Source organism: Trichosurus vulpecula, chromosome 8 (assembly GCF_011100635.1).
Source record: "Trichosurus vulpecula isolate mTriVul1 chromosome 8, mTriVul1.pri, whole genome shotgun sequence".
Classification (NCBI taxonomy): Eukaryota; Metazoa; Chordata; class Mammalia; order Diprotodontia; family Phalangeridae; genus Trichosurus; species Trichosurus vulpecula.
This window is the reverse complement of record NC_050580.1, coordinates 68,672,757-68,689,505: the sequence shown is the minus strand read 5'-3', so window position 1 is coordinate 68,689,505 and position 16,749 is coordinate 68,672,757. Positions and strand designations below refer to the sequence as shown.

General features: G+C 36.7%; 1 protein-coding gene across 3 annotated transcripts in view; it reads right to left on the bottom strand.

Moving 5' to 3' along the window:
* NRG3 (neuregulin 3) overlaps positions 1 to 16,749 on the bottom strand; it is a 1,185,022-nt gene that overhangs the window by 39,132 nt on the left and 1,129,141 nt on the right. For all 3 annotated transcript variants that reach the window (XM_036737009.1, XM_036737011.1, XM_036737010.1), the window contains exon 5: positions 4,573 to 4,675. In XM_036737009.1, the coding sequence (XP_036592904.1) occupies positions 4,573 to 4,675 (103 nt within the window). The remainder of the gene's footprint in view (positions 1 to 4,572; positions 4,676 to 16,749) is intronic.

Here is a 16,749-nt window from a genome sequence, read left to right as displayed (position 1 = left end):
GTGACAAAGCTCTAGATGGAATTCACGTCCAGAGCTCTTTCTACTATATCACAGTTATTGGAGAAAATTTAGAAATTAAACCATGACAGAAGAATATATTATATGAACCTCTCACCCTCTCTGTCTGACTTCTATGTAGTAATCACTTCTTTAGTGTCAGAGGAGAGATGAGGGTATATATAAGAGATGTTGCAAAGGTGAAACCAACAGGCCTTGGCAACAACAGTTAGGGCAGAGAGGGGTAAGAGACAGTGAGGAGTCCAGGATAATTCCTAGCTTGTGAACCTTCGGACTGGGAGGATGGTGTTGCTAACCATATTAATAGGAAAGGTAGAGGGGGATGGGTTTAGGGTGAAAGATAATGAACTTTGCTTTGGATATATTGAGTTCAAAATGTCTACTGAATTTTCAGTTTAAAATGGCTGAAAGGCAGTTGGAGATGTGAGATTGGAGGTCATCAGAGATAGAGAAGGATATGTAGATTTGAGAATCATCAGCGTGGAGACAGTAAAGAAATTCATAGGAGCAGAGGAGATCACCAAGTAAAGTAGTACAGAAAGAGAAAAGAAGAAGGCCCAGGACCTGACTTTGAGGGATAATTATGCTTCAAGGGCATGATCTGGAGAAGGATCCAGCAAAAGAGACCATTTTTTATATTTAATTCCATATAAATATTTCAGTTTATTCTTAGAATTTATGATGAATAATGAATACAGGCATTGGTCCTGATTTCCCTAAATTTTGGTCTCATGTAGGGAGGGTTTTTAATATACTCATAGAATGGAAATGTAGATAAGATAAGCCCATTCCTTTGCTTAGAGGAAAAGGTATAAAAACACCAACCTCTTCATCCTCTCCAGAGCAAGGGGATTTTAGGATTTTTTAAAAATAAGTTTCAAATACATCAAGTGTCCAGAAAAATGAAGTAATTTGAAACAAAGGACTGAGAAGTCTTAGATTTCATGTCTCATTCCAAATATTATTCTCCTTGACACCATAGGATGCTTTTCACTTTTAAGCATACATTGGGAAACTTACAAGGAAAAAGCCTTAAAATGCAACATAAAAGGCTTCTCTACAAGGTAGGCTTTTTCTCATGACTGGCATAAAGGGAACAGCTCTCCTTGCCCCAAGGTCTTCTTGGGTTCCAGCTGGTCAATCAGAAACGCAGGCAAGTTCTGGGTCACTGCTCCCCCTTTGGCTTTGGTCCTTTGGAACCTCTGTTAATGACACTGATATTTATAGATGTTTTCATGTTTATACACCAAGTCCAACCCAGCCTGAGCCTGTGGAAGGTTATTGTTCATCTCTGTGCCCACTCATTGCCCAAGGAAGTGAGAGATTGACAGCTCTAAAAGACTGAAATCCTCTATTTATCCAGCTGTTCTCCATTTCTCCTGATTACCATAATCAGTTTTTAGTTTAAATGTGGTGCAACTACAAATTATACTCTAAAAATAAGTGATTAACTACTTCTTCAAAGTAATTTGCTTATTGTTAAATACACAATTTCTTCCCCATACACAGCACTTATGAAGAGACCCTTCTGCAGCCTTGATGGTAACTGATATCCCAATCCTGCTGCTGCCATGGCGAATGTTCTCCTTTCCCAAACTGATAGCCACCAAGTCTCAATGAGACAGAGAGTGAACTGAACTTGCTGAGTTCTGCAGGCCCTCTCATGCAGCTCTCAACTTTTCCTCAGCTGTCTCTAACACCTAGAATCAGCTGTCATGGACTGATTGAGTTTCATATTCTGAGTTTCAATTTTATTATAAAATACTTGTTATTATCCTTTAATATAATAACTAATGATTTCAGGTTTACAAAGCATTTTACATCCACTGATTCATTGGACACTCACAGCGTCCTCATGATTTGTCCCTTCAATACTTAGATCCCTAATGTGGGTACTTCCTCCAATAATGGAGGTCGCCACTCATCCATGCCTTCTCATGCTTCCTGAGACTCTGGTCCACAACCTCCCCCAAATCATCCAGAGGACTAGGTATCTTAATATTTTACTTTGACCAATAAATCCCCTTGGCCTTCCTATCAGTTGTCTTTTATTCTTGATACACGACTGACTCGCCTACCTTTCTGGTCACACTCCTCTCTGATGATATCTTTTATCTCACTTCTCTAAGACAGTTCTTCATTAGCAATTTGGTCCTCCTCACCTACTTCCACCCAGTCACTCTCCATTGCTCTTTGGATGACCTTCCATTTCAATTCTTCACAGGAGATGGTAGTTCATGACTTAGATACATACAGCATTACTAAAAGAATATCGTTTACAAAATGGTAGCCTTTTGTTTCAGCATCAAGCTTGGAGTCATACAAAACAATGGGCAATATCCTTAAAAAAGCCAGCCTGCTCCCTTCTTTCTATTCCATTCTGGTGCAAGCACATTGTCCATTTATTTATTGTTCTATCTAAGATAAATGGGTAGGCTAGCTGCATGCTTTCTACATTAAATGGCTTCTCATGATCTGTATAATGGGAATTTTTTGACCATTAAGTTTTTCCTGTAGAGATTATTGGACAAAATCACTTTGCAGTGGCTAGACCTTACTGAAGAAGTGTGAAATGGTATGAGGCTTTTTGCCATTATCCACAAACCAATGTATCTGGGGGACTTTCACATTTCATCTTACATCTTCATACCTTTCTATAAGCTTTGTTTTCACATCAACCTTGCAATCTTTTCTGAGTGACACTGATATTTATTGATATGTTCATATTTATATACTAACTGCAACCCAGCCTGAGATTTTAAAGAGCTATTGTTCATCTCTGTGGCTACTCACTCCCCCAGGTAGTGATAGATTGAAATCTCTGAGAGTCTGAAATCCTTTATTTATCCAGGTGTTCTCCACTCCTCCCTCCTTTCTTTCAGTTTAAATGCCTCCTTAAGCTGCTGGTGCTCTCCCTCTTAAATTTCCTTGCATTTGTGTGTATATATGTAATATATACATATATAATATATATACACATATATACACTATATACATACACATATATATGTATGCATACACACTCACATACACATATATTTAAAATTTGTACGTGCACCTTTTTTTCTACCCCTAATAGTAAATATGTTCTCAAAGGGCAGGGACTATTTTTTTCTTCCACCTCCAGTGCCTGGCACCTATTAGGTATTTGAAAAATGATGACTGGCTGACAGACTGTTCAATAAGGAACACCTCTTACATTTCAACTTTGCAGTGGACATCTTACATGATAGTGGCAAATATCTTTGGTGAAGATAGGGTCTCCCTACTTTATAGCTTGGTTCATGGTAATAATCAGAGGGTTATTAATAAGGAAACTGAAGGTCAAAGAACTTAAATGACTTGCACAGATAAGTTCTGAAGGTTGAAATTAAAACCAAGCATTCTTGAATTTGATGCCAATCAGTTCCTTATGCATAACATTATTGTCTCTCATATGCATGTATGCAGAATGCACACATACATGTACACACACATACATGTACACATACATTTTTGTATACATGTGGATGTGTATACATGTACACCCAAATTTGTGCGTAGCTATACATGTGTATATACATATCTGCATATGTACCCAACATATGTGCATTCTGAAATGCATCCTCTATGTCATTTTCTGTATTTAAAACTTTGCCAATTTGCAAACAACATGTAGAATGTTTGGATCCATTCATAATCTCTAATGCTCTGGTTTCTGAGAAGCACACAAAGTGGGAACTCATTTCGTTTTCTCCAAATAGCTCAAAGTTGATTCCTCACTACCTTTATGCACCACAAATGGCTTTTAATTGGCTCCAGTACTTTGCTTACCGTCCTTATAAGAAGTGGAGGATGGGGACACTTCCAATTTTCCATCCTTAACAGACCTCTTTCAAAATGAGCCAGACTTTTCACTGTTTTAGGTGGATCCCAATATATTTTCCCTTTGAGCGTGATTGACCACAATCAAAGACATGTATGTTTATTTTGGAAAGTGCCCACTTTTCCCTTCTCTAATTGCATTCAGACCTCAAAAATCAGATTTTCTGAGCTGAGTTACCTATATTGACATGGATGTTAAATGATCTTCCTATTTTTATACATAATTTTAGTAGGGTTATTTGTTAATTTATTGAACATATTCTCTGCATCATGAAAAGTGAGAATATGGAACACCTTTTTTCCCTTGTTAAAGTGCAATTTCATGCTCTCATTTGAACGGGATGGTACTCTGTGTGGTTCAGCAGTAATTTCCTATTTTCAGGAAGGTTATTTATATCCTGATAGAGAAGATACTAAATATGCTGATATAGACTCCTAACAAATAAAAGTAACAGAAGAATAGTTCTTGATCACTGCAGCCTAGTGGAGTCTGTCTCATTGCTCATAAGAAAAGATAGGCCTATCCCCAACATTGCTAAATTCATTAGTCATTTTAAAGTTTGAGGCCTAGGCATTGAGATTTGATGAGAAAAGATTTTTCTGTCAAACCAGCTGGTCTGTGAAACAGGAATGTTGTTAAGAGCCTACCCTGAGAAATGACTTTGTGACACAAGACAGAAAGCATCTTACTTGCTTTTGAAGTAGAAAGCAGCACAGAGCATGCCCACAATGACGATACCGAAGATGATACAGGAAATTGAAAGCACCTGCCTTTGGTAAACTTCTTCACTCTCTGTGGATAGAAAAAACAAAATGAGATTAGATTTTTTAAAATTGAGGAGTGAGGGAAGAAGCTGGCAAAGAAAGAAGTATTCATTATTCTTTCATTTTTTCTAGTGGATTTTGACAATGAATAATTTATTTAAAAGATGCTGTTCTCTCCCATTGTGGTATGGATAGCAACCATGGAAGAAAAGGACAAGAAATTAAGAAGTTATTATGTCCCCCATCTTTTCTCTACCACCAGCTTCTGAAATTGACTACCTTGTGATCTTGGACAAGACAATTCATCTTTCCAGGTTTCAGTTAACTTATCTGGAAACTAATGGGATTGGACTAGATGATCTCTAAAACTTCTTCTACCCTTAAGTCTATGTGTCTATGTCAAAGTCCATAAACTCTATGAATTAGGTGTTTCTATATTTTATCATCTGGGCTTCAAGTAAGCATTTAAATACCATAAAGTATTTGGCATAACAAACGTATCAATTGTGTGTCTAATAACCCATGCTGATTGTTCAAAAATTAAAACAATAAAAAATAAAACAACCACAAGAAACAAATTAAATTAAAACAAAAAACAACAAAACTTTCTGGTTTTTTTTTCCTTGTTTGCCTTGTTTCCACCTGCTACACCCCAGCGTTTCTGCGTGGCTTTCTGGTGGGCAAATCCTCAGATCCCTCCTGAACCACCTGTTACTTAAACATTTGTGTGGAATGAAATAATGGGTGCTACTTGCTAATTGTCATTGTGGTGGATTCTCATTCTCCTCTTGCCATACACTCGCCTGTTGACAGTCTGGAGCTGATTGAGACCAGTCAAGAGTGATATGTCTGTCAGAGGGATTGTCTGTGCTTACTTCCAAGGCCAATCAGGAATTCCCCCAAATGTAATGGAAAACTCCCAGTCCTTTGCTGAGCTGGGATTGCTACTTCTTATTCTCTGTTACCTAATGTGCCTGTTTAATTCCTTCATGTGAGGAAGAAGTGTCTTATACAATGAATAATGGCAGTGAGGTGTTGAAAGAGTGTTGGACCTAGGGTCAGGAAGTTGTTGTTATTGTCATTCAGTCATATCTGACTCTTCTTGACCCTATTTAGGGTTTTCTTGGTGAAGATACTCGAATGATTTGCTCTTTCCTTCTCTAGTTCCTACAGATGAGGAAACTGAGGCAAACAGGGTTAAGTGACTTACCCAGGGTCACAGAGCTACTAAGTATCTGCATCTAGATTTGAACTCAAGAAGATGAATCTTCCTGACTTTGGGCCTGGCATTCTATTCACTGTGCCACCTAGGTGCTCAACGGTCAGGAAGACCTGAGTTCAAATCTTTCCTCCAACACTTACTAGTTGTGTGATCCTGGGCAAGTCTCTGAAATTCTCTCTTCCCCATTTACTTAGCTGTAAAATAGCACTTACTCCCCAGGATTGTTGTGAGGATCAAATAAAGTAATATTTGTACATTTATCTGCAAACATCAAAGCACCATATGAATGTTATATACTACTCAAGGAAGCCAGGAACTATAGGGCTAGAATAAAGTGTAACTGCCCTAGTATCTATGAACTTTTTAGAGATCCTTTGACCACCCATTAGACAACATTCACCTCTGCCTATCCTCAACTCAAAAGTGGTCCTCATGAAGAGCTTTGTGACTCACTGTTTCCATAGGGATAGAATCCCTGCTACTAGATGGTTTTCTCATCCCAAATATATTTGTCTTGAGTTGGAGAGAGAACAAATAGAAATTGTTATCATTAGAAAGGCCTCTGAGAAGCCACACAACATCTTAACATCTGACCTAACTAAGCACTCTCTAGAAAATCTTTGAAACATGGCTAAAAAAAATTTCAAGTTTCAGAAAGACTCAACTTTTAAAATGTATTGGAATATCAGATTAAAAAAAATATTCCCTCACATTTCTTTCATCTCACATTTGCATATTCATAGTAAAATTTTCAAAACTTGTAAACAGTCAAGCCAAGGCTTAAAGATTCATTTAGCTCCACTGCACATTTCTTTTGTTAATTAATTCAGATACATTGAACACAACTTATTAGTGAGACAAAATATGGGAAATGATGTGAGGCAAGAGGCTGGGAAAAATATTTAATTCATAATGAGGATGCTACATATTTAAGTGAATCAGCGTCTCCTTGATTTTAACTGATGTTTCCAGTCTAGTGGACAAGAAAAATCTATAATTTAAGTCTAAGGTAAAGGCAAAAGTCTAAAAATAATATGGTAATTGTCAAACTCAGATGATGAAGACCTCATTCTACTTTTATAAGGTGCTCTAAATTAAAAAAAAAACCCAAACAAACCAGGATCTCTTTGGGCCATCTTTATGAGGTTCCCATTGTCATTTGAGAGTGTGACCATGTCTTCATAGAACTGGTTACTTCCTCCCCTGATTTTGTCTTCTTTAGTATTGCAGCTATTTGTTAGAATCCTGAACCATTTTTGGACGTTGTTTGTTTGAATGGTATGACAAGGATAGGATATTTTAGGCATGAATATTTAAGATTAGAAGAAGTGAGACTGTTCAGGGAAATATCATGCTAATGTTTTATGTGCATATAACATAGTACTCTGCTCAATGTGTATGCTGCTGTTTCAACATAGAGGTTCTGCAGTTGAGTTATAAGCTTGGAGAGATATGATTAAATTAGAGAAGTAGAGAAATATAGTGTAAAGAGTATTGGCCTTGGAATGAGGAAGATTTGAATTCAGATCTTGCCTCAGACACTAAGTTGCATGAGCCTAAATAATTCATATAAACTCTCTGTGCCACTGCTCCCTCACCAGAAAACATTTGGATAGCACATACAACGTGTCAGAAACCATGCTAAGTGCTTTATGAATATTATTTAAAATTACATTAGACTCAATGGCTTCTAATGTCCCTTCCAGGTATAAATTTATAATCAAACTGGAGAAATTTTTCACTTCAGTCTAATGACCATTGGTTGTCTAACGCCCATTGTGGCTGTTTGAAAAGCTTCACCTCCAGGCTGGTGGAAGTTCGATGACATTTTTGGCAATAGCAACTCTGAACGTCTACTAAGTAAAAGAGTGATCACAGTATGCAACAGAGGAAGAATTAACCATTGAAACAACATTCACGATGATGAGATATTGAATTAAGTATACAATCATAATAACAATTAGTACTTATATAATGTTTTCAGGTTTGCAATGTGATTTGAATATATTGCTTCATTTAATCCTCAACAGCCAGCCTGTCATAAAAGTGCCACTAAAATGACCATTTCATAAGGTTTGCAAAGCTATTTATATATGTGGATAAATATGCATATACTATATATAATATCTTATAGATATATTATATATCTCCTTCCCATATGTATTCATATATATATGCACATGTGTATATATGCCACATATATGTATACAAAACACATATACGTATATAAAGTGCTTTGCAGATCTTATGAAATCTAGCTGTTATTTTTATTATATTTGTTATACTTTTTATACTTTTGTTACACTTGTTATACTTTTTCTTTTTAAACAAATATTAAGTCATTTTGATGATTAGTGCTTTGAAATACTAATTTAAGTTTAAATTATTTCAATTCAACAAGCATTTATTTTTTATTGCCATTTTTCCATTGTATCGGACTCTCCATGTCCCCATTTGGGATTTTTTTTGGCAGAGATACTGGAGTGGTTTGCTATTTCCTCTCTAGCTCATATTGCAGGTGAGGAAACTGAGGCAAAGGAGTTTAAGTGACTTGCCCTGGGTCACACCAGTTGTCTGAGGTCAGATTTGAACTCAGAAAGAGGGTATAGGCAATTTGTTGCTTCTACTGATTTGTACTTTTTTTAGTACTACTGGTGCAGTTTCCTATATTTTGGCTTGCAGGATGGTGTTCAAACTTTTAAAATTATCTTTTTTTTCCCCCACGAAAGACCTGTGAACATTAAAGTATAACTCCTGTCACAGAACCTGGCCTTTCCAAGCTCCATTAACTTGAACTCTTAGAATGACTTTTTTTTTATCCTTTATTCCAAGAAATAAGACTTCGACTCCTCCTACACCATCCTTTCTCTAAGGTAATTTCATTTGATCCCCCTGCATGGGCTTTGCTCATAAATATTTTCTCATTATTCCCTCAGTGACTGTCAGATAAGGGGAGTCTTCTTGAAGATGCACAACTTTCCTCCTTCTTGCAGCCCATAAACATTGATTTATCTATTTAGTTTACTACTGCTATATGGATTTGTTCATGACTTATATCCTAAAGAACAGACCTGATTATATTACTCTTGTGTTCCAGAAGCTCCAGTGGTCTCCGGTTGCCTCCAGAATAAAATGCAAACTTCTGTTTGCCATTGGAAACCCTTTATAATCTAATCCATTCTACCTATATTTCAACCATTTTGCTTCTCACATAATCTACATTTCATCCAAATTGGCATTCCATTTTTAATCTCCAAGCCTTTGCACAGACTGTCCCATTTTGGAACCCTGTCCCTCCTGACCTCAGCTTCTTAGGACTTCTATCTCCCTTCAGGGCTCAGCTCAGGCTGCCAGCTTCTAAAGAGAGATTTTCTTGACACCAAGTTATTAGTGCTCACACTCTCAAGTTACTCTATATTTACTCTGTACATATTTCATATTTATTTTTTCAATTCATATTATCCCTTCATCCATAGAACACAGTGCTCTCAAAATTTTACTTTCTTGTCATTTTGTTCTGATACTAGTTCTAACATTCTTCACTGAACACTGCGTTTTTCATTCTCTCTACCTTTCTTTCTTTGAGGGTCTACTGCAAGAGTGTAATAGGCAATCTTTGACCTTCTACATTAAGCCATTTTTCCTCCTTTCCAAAATTTTCTTTAAGAACTCTAATTCTGTTCCTCATTTCTTACTCAAATTATTTTATTAAGCTTCTCAACCCCATAGGAGCTTCTTCTAGTTGTACTATATTATTTTATTTGGATCTAATTATAGTTATTAGGCCCTCACGTTCCCTTCCCTCCCTTCTACCATGGATTTCTCTTTGGTTTCATTTATCCATTTTGGTCTTCATTGTGTCATGATGTCTTCTGTTTTGTATTGTTTTGTTACTCGCTCAGTCTCTCTCTTCTGGTTTATTCTATATATTTGTCCTTGGGAAGATTCCCTTTCTTTTCCCTCTGTTGTTATTCATTACTTTATTTCATGCATGTCTTGTTGTTCTGAAACATGATGTATAGCTTAGTCCAAGAACTCTCAGTCAGTGTTTTTACAAAAGTCTTTCTCTACTATTTTTGTCACTGAGAAATCAGACATCTTCCAGTTCTTTCACAATTGTAGGCCTGGGGACTTGAACTAATCAAAGACAGCTCTAGGTGCTCCCAACTGATCTCCTTATATTTATTTCTCTACTTATATTGGGTATCAATTCCTTTTTTCTCTCCCCTCCCCACCCTGTCCTTCCAAGTTCAAAGAAGTTTCTCCTTGGGGGAGAAAACAGAAGCAAAATATGAGTTAAGCAGCTCTGCCTTTCCTGTCATCTGTCATGGATATATATAGATTTGGAGCTGAGATGTACCTTAAAAAGAGGTCATTGAGTGCAACCTCTTCATTTTATCCCTGAGATAGCTGAAGACCAGAAAGGTTAAATGATTTGTCCAGGGTCACCCAGCTGGCAAGTGTCTGATACGGGCTTTGAACCTAGCTCTTTATTGACTCCAAACTCAGAGTTGTAACCTCTATGCAACACTTCCTTTCTACCTCTATCACATAACAGTTTTATCTCTTCCTTGATCATCCTTTTTTTCTTCAATATGAATAAAATTTACTTTCCTTAGCTTTCTTTGCAAGCTTTAGCATATTCTGTGTTTCAGAATTTCTGACATACTTAAAGGTTCATACCAAGTTATATATTTATTTTCTTTTCTCTATCTTTGTTTCTATTTCTACATATGTTTCTTTAAAATTTAGAATGGTTGAGGGATTCCTTGTCCAGCAAAGCTGGTCTCTTTAAACAATCAGCCCCTTTCCTCCTCATCAGAATCATTTATCTTTTGTTTAATAGAATTTTATTCTTGAGAGCTTCCCATACCCCTTGGGGTGATTTCTCTAGCAGAATTTTTGTTCATGGTAACTGATCTATTTTTCTCTGAAGCCATTCCAATCAAATTTCCCAAAGTTAAAGTGTATATGATTCTATGCTCCACTTTCTTCTCCTCTGTAACAAATTAGATAGTGGTATTGTTCCCACATTTTCCTTCCTAGAAACCAGTATCTCCTTGGGTGATAAACACATCTAGAATAGTATTGTCCCTGATTGATCCTTCCCACCTTTTGGAGAAGGTTGTTTGTGTCTGTGGTGTATACCTTTTTTTCCTATAATATAAACCATGTTTTATTTCAACCTTGTTTCTTCCATAGTGCTTATCAATACAACAGATGTTGGATAAGTCTGTATAGCACAATGCTTTTGTACAGAGACATATAAAAACCTCAAGGACTTCATGAACTAATAGTATAGTACTTAGTAAATTTTTTTTAAAATTAATTTATTTTAGTTTTCAACATTCACTTCCATAAGTTTTAAATTTTCTCCCCCTCCCTCCCTTTTCCCCTTTCTCAGACAGTATGCAATCCAATATTGCTTTACATATACATTCCTATTAAACATATTTTCATGTTAGTCATGTTGTATAGAAGAATTGTATAAATGGGAGGATCCATGAGAAAGAAAAACACAAAATAAAACCAAAAAAGGAGAGGAAGTAGTGTACTTTGATTTGCATTCAGACTCCATAGTTCTTTCTCTGGATGTGGATAGCATTTTCCATCATGAGTTGTTTGGAATTGTTTTAGGTCCTTGCATTGCTGATAAGAGCTAAGTTTATCAAAGTCAGTCATTGCAACCTGTGACTGTTACTGCGTACAATGTTCTCCTGGTTCTGCTCACTTCACTCAGCATCAGTTCATATAAGTCTTTCCAGGTTTTTCTGAAGTCTGCCTGTTCATCATTTCTTATAGCACAATAGTATTCCATTATATTCATATACCACAACCTGTTCAGCCATTCCCCAATTGATGGACATCCGCTCAATTTCCAGTTCTTGGCCACCACAAAAAGAGCTGCTATAAATATTTTTATACATGTGTGTCTTAGTAAATATTTTTGAATTGGGGGTGGCTAGGTGGAACAGTGGATAGAGTGCTGTATCTGGAGTCAGAAAGACTCATCTTCTTGAGTTCAAATCTGCTTTCAGACTCTTACTAGCTGTATGACCCTGGGCAAGTCATATAACCCTGCTCTTTTTTGTTTCCTCATCTGTAAAATGATCTGGAGAAAGAAATGGCACAGCACTCCAGCATCTTTGCCACAAAAACCCCAAATGGGGATACAAAGAGTTGTACACAACTGAAAAATGACTGAATAAACAAAAACATTATTGAATTAAATCATGTGTCTTATATACCCTATTAAATTGCAAACTCTTTGAGAGAGCAGTGGCTATATTTGATTTGTCTTTTATCTCACTCAATGCCTAATAGAATATCCTGCTCATAGTAATTCCCTCCCCACCCCCACCATTTTACCATCTGAAAAAGCGAGAACAATAGTTGGACTACATCCCATTCTATACAATTTAGTTCTCATACATATTAGGACAGGCTAAGCACCTTTAGGACTGGAGGGGGATCCAAGAGGTATAAGATCTCTGGCCTTGATGCCGAGGGAGCATGGCTTGTGATGGTGAAGTAGGTCAACTTCTGACAAAGGATATTAAAAGAGCATATGCTGACAGTCTTAGAAATGCCTGCTTATTAATTTAATGCTAAGGACCACACAATTCATTTATATACATAGGAAAGGTACAAATGGGGAAAGAGGTCTATTTTAAGATTTTATAAAAGTAACAGCATAAAGAAGTAAACAACAAAAGAGTTAAGCAGGTATCACTCATGCATTACACATTCTTTGTTGTTTTGTATGTATAGCTCTTGTTTTTGTTGTTGTTAGTCTTTTTGTTTTCAAAATAGTTGGACCTTGGAGAGCCTGGATCTGTCAGGTAATGAATAAGTCAATAAACATTTATTAAGCCCTTACTCTGTGGCAGACACTGAAATTCTAAAGATACTAAAAAAGTGTAAAAGGTAGTTCAGGCCCTCAAAGACCTCACAATTTAATGGGGGCGATAACAGACAGACATGCTTTAGAGAGTATAATTAGGAGATAATTAAGAGGCGAAAGTCACTAAAATGAAGAGAGGTTGAAAAACGTTTCCTGTAGAAGGTCAGATTTTGGTTGGAACTTGAAGGATCCTAGGGAAGCCAAGAACCAGAGATGAGGAAAGAGGACATTCCAGACATGGAGGATCATTAGAGAAAATAGACAGAGTTAAGAAAGGGAGTATCTTGTTCATGGAACAGCAAGGAGGCCACTGTCACTGGATCTGATTGGATACTGAGCAGGGAGGATATGGTAAGAGACATACAAATGTGGTAATGGTGAGAGAAAGGCTATTTAAGTCTTAGAACCCTCAACTAAGACAAGTTTCCCAATCACAGGCAAACATGCTTGTCTTCACTCACGCGATTCCTAAAGGTCATAAGACCTCTGGGAACTAGGTGATGGACAAAACAAAAAGAAGGAAAAGTGTCTATGTACATTTGTTGGAGAAAACTAGACCCACACAGTATTTCTGTATGCCTGCCAAGTTGAGATGGATTTTGGAGTGCTTATTGAAAATCTTGCTCAATGACCTATATAACAAATGCTGAAAAAGCTAAACCAGATGCTTATAGGAGAAAGCATTCATTTTGCTCTATGAGTCCCTTGGATGAAGATGTAGGAGCAAGGTTTAGCAATCCTTACCCAAATTATTATTTGTAACCAATGGTGCCAGGTTTTTTCTGGACTTGTGGGGACCTAGTTTTATATCATAGCAACTTCTCAATAATTAATACTCTCTGTGACTTTTGTTTGCTCCCACCTAGAGGGTCTCTTTGGGATTAATATTCTATCACCTATTTCAATTTTACATCTAGGTTTCCTCAGATACTTTTAAAATTTACAAATCATGGGCCATGGAACAAATTTATTACACACAATGAAGAAAAATAACCACAATAAATTCTGTGTATTGTCCTTCTCAGATCAAATTGTAAAAAAAAATACCAAATATACCAAAGCTTGCACAACAGCTCTACCATAGTACCCTGCAATTAATTCAACACTGTTGAATGAATGAAATGGTCACAGTGAGTTATTTACATTTAGCCTACCAATTATATCTAGTGATAAAGTTTTGCCTGGAAAAGGAATAAAATAGAAAATATCACTCAGTTGATGTTTGTGGCATAATGTGCTATTTTCTAACAATGGACATGTTTCTCATTTCTTAGAAATTTTTATTCTTCTTCAATAGGTTACATGTGTAAATTTCACATGCTAGTTTGGTCTATTTCATTTTCACAGCTCCAAGACTATTGGTGACATCATGTCAGTGGGTGAGAATGAGTTGTCCCTATCTACAATGTTCCAGCAGAAGTTAAAACATAAAAGAACATTTCAGCCTAAGAGCTGGATAGTTGCTTTTTTCCAATAGGCAAAACATAAAATGTAAACACACAAATAAACAAATGAAATTAAATTCAATTACATTAATAAATTTTAAATATGTTTAAAATTAAATTTGAAAGAAAATAGCTAGGTAAACACAAATACACACACATACTATATATATGTATATATATACACACATAAAATAATCAAATGAATGAATAAATGAATGAATGGTTTTACATGTCCTTCTCAATCCTTTCCTTTATATTAGAAGTAATTCAATGTGGAAATAACTTTTTAATAGTTCTCTCTCATTTCATCCCAATTCTATCAATCCTACCAGTGACTTCCGGAATATGTTCTTAATGTACAGCTTTAACTGTATTATTTACTTAACTCCTGAGAAGACATCTACAATAGGTTCCTTCACTTCTTGTCCTCTCACTCTCTTAACTCTCTACAATTTGGCATCTGATGTCATCATTCAACAAAATTGTGCTCTTCAAAGTTACCAGTGATCTCTTAATTGCCAAATTCAATGCCCTATTCTCAATCCTCATCCTTCTTGACCCCTCTGAAGCTTCTGTCAGTTTTCATTATTCTTTTCTCCTTGATACTCTCTTTTATCTAGACTTTCGGAACACTATCCTTTCCTGGTTCCACTACTATCTGTTTGACTGTTTCTCCTCATTCTTCTTCCTTGTTCTTCATCTAGGTCATACCTATTAACAGTGGGTATCCCACAGGGCTATGTCCTGGACCCTTTTCTCTTCATTCTCAATACTACTTCACTTGATGATTTCATCAGTTCCCGTGGATTTAATTACGATCTCTACTGATGATCCTTAAATCTATCTATCCTGCCCTAACCTCTCTACTAACTTTGAATCTCAAGTCTCCAAGTCACCTTCAGACATCTCAAAATGGCTATCCAACAGACATCTTAAACTCATCATGTCCAAAACTGACCTAATTTTATTTCCCATTAACCCCTCCTTCCTCCTCTTTTGATATTGTTCAGTCATTTTAGTTGTGTCCAACTCTTCATGACCCCATCTGGAATTTTCTTAACAAAGATACTGGAGTAGTTTACCATTTCCCTCTCCAGCTCATTTTATAGATGAGGAAACTGAGGCAAACAGGGTTAAGTGACTTGCCCAGGGTCATAGAGCTAGTAAGTGTCTGAAGCTAGATTTGAACTCAAGTATTTCTGACTCTAGGCTCAGTGCTCTATTTGCCACCTTGCTGCCCCAGAAAGCCACCACCATCCTCCCAGTCCTTTCTTCCCCTCCCCCTTCACATCCATTCTGCTGTTAAAGCCTATCATCTTTTCCAACATCTATTGAATATGCTCCCCTTATTTCTTCTGATACTGTCGCCATTCTGGTGCAGGTCTTCATCTCCTCAAACCTGCACTACTAAAATAGCTTGTTTATTGCTCTGCCTTCCATAAGTGACTCCCCAGTCCAGTTTAACCTCTATTCAGCAACTGAAGCGATGTTTCTAAAGCCCGGGTCCAACACTATCACCTCTCTTGTGAAAGTTATACTGATTCAGTGATGCCATTGTTGCCAGTCCTGCTTGTAAATCAGTGTTAGGGGAGGCTATGTTGAGGGAGACTCTGTTGAGGGAGGTATCACCCAGTCTGCAGCTTTTCTATTACCTGCTATTAGTCCATACCAGGTTATCCCTCCCTGTCAAACATCACATACAAACAATTGAGGAGGACCTGAGAAATGCAATGCACTGTCCCTCTTTTGCTGATGTGGACTTCCCTGAATTGTTTCGATCTCATTAAGAAAGTTATCAATAAAAGCTGCCTCCATCTTGAATCTCTTGCTGATCACTAGTGATCAACTCATCAATATGTTGCTACTTTGACATACTTTTAACAAGCTGAATTTAATTCTCTTTTTCCTGAGTTTTGCCTCACAAATTGGGGCAAAAGCCTGAATAAAATTTTTTCTTTCAACACCCTACTCAATAAACTCCACTGATTCTCTATCATTTCCACGATCAAATCCAATATCTTATGTTTATTTTTCAAGGCCCTTATCAAAGGCCTTATCTTTCCAGTCATCTAACTTGTTAAATATACTCTTCTTATACCTACATCCTCTTTAGTATAGTGACACCAGCCTCCTTGCTGATCCTGGAACAAAATATACCATCTGATGACTCTGGGCATTTTCTCTTACTATTCTTCCATGCTTGGAATGCTCTCCTTCCTCATCTCCAGGCTTTCTTGACAGCCAACTAAAACCCGACCTTCTACAGGAAGTCTTTCCTAATCACTCTTAATTATAGCGCTTTCCCTTGGTAAATTATTACTTATTTATCTTTGATACATCTTGTTTGTATGTATTTATTTGCATGTTATCTCCCCCATTAGATTATAAGTTCCTTGAGGGCCAAAACTGTCTTTTGTCTCTTTTTGTATCCCCAGAACTTAGCACAGAGCTTGGCACATCAAAGACCTATAATGAACGTTTACTGATTGATTTATTATATGACTTATTCATACATATTTGTTTGCATGTTG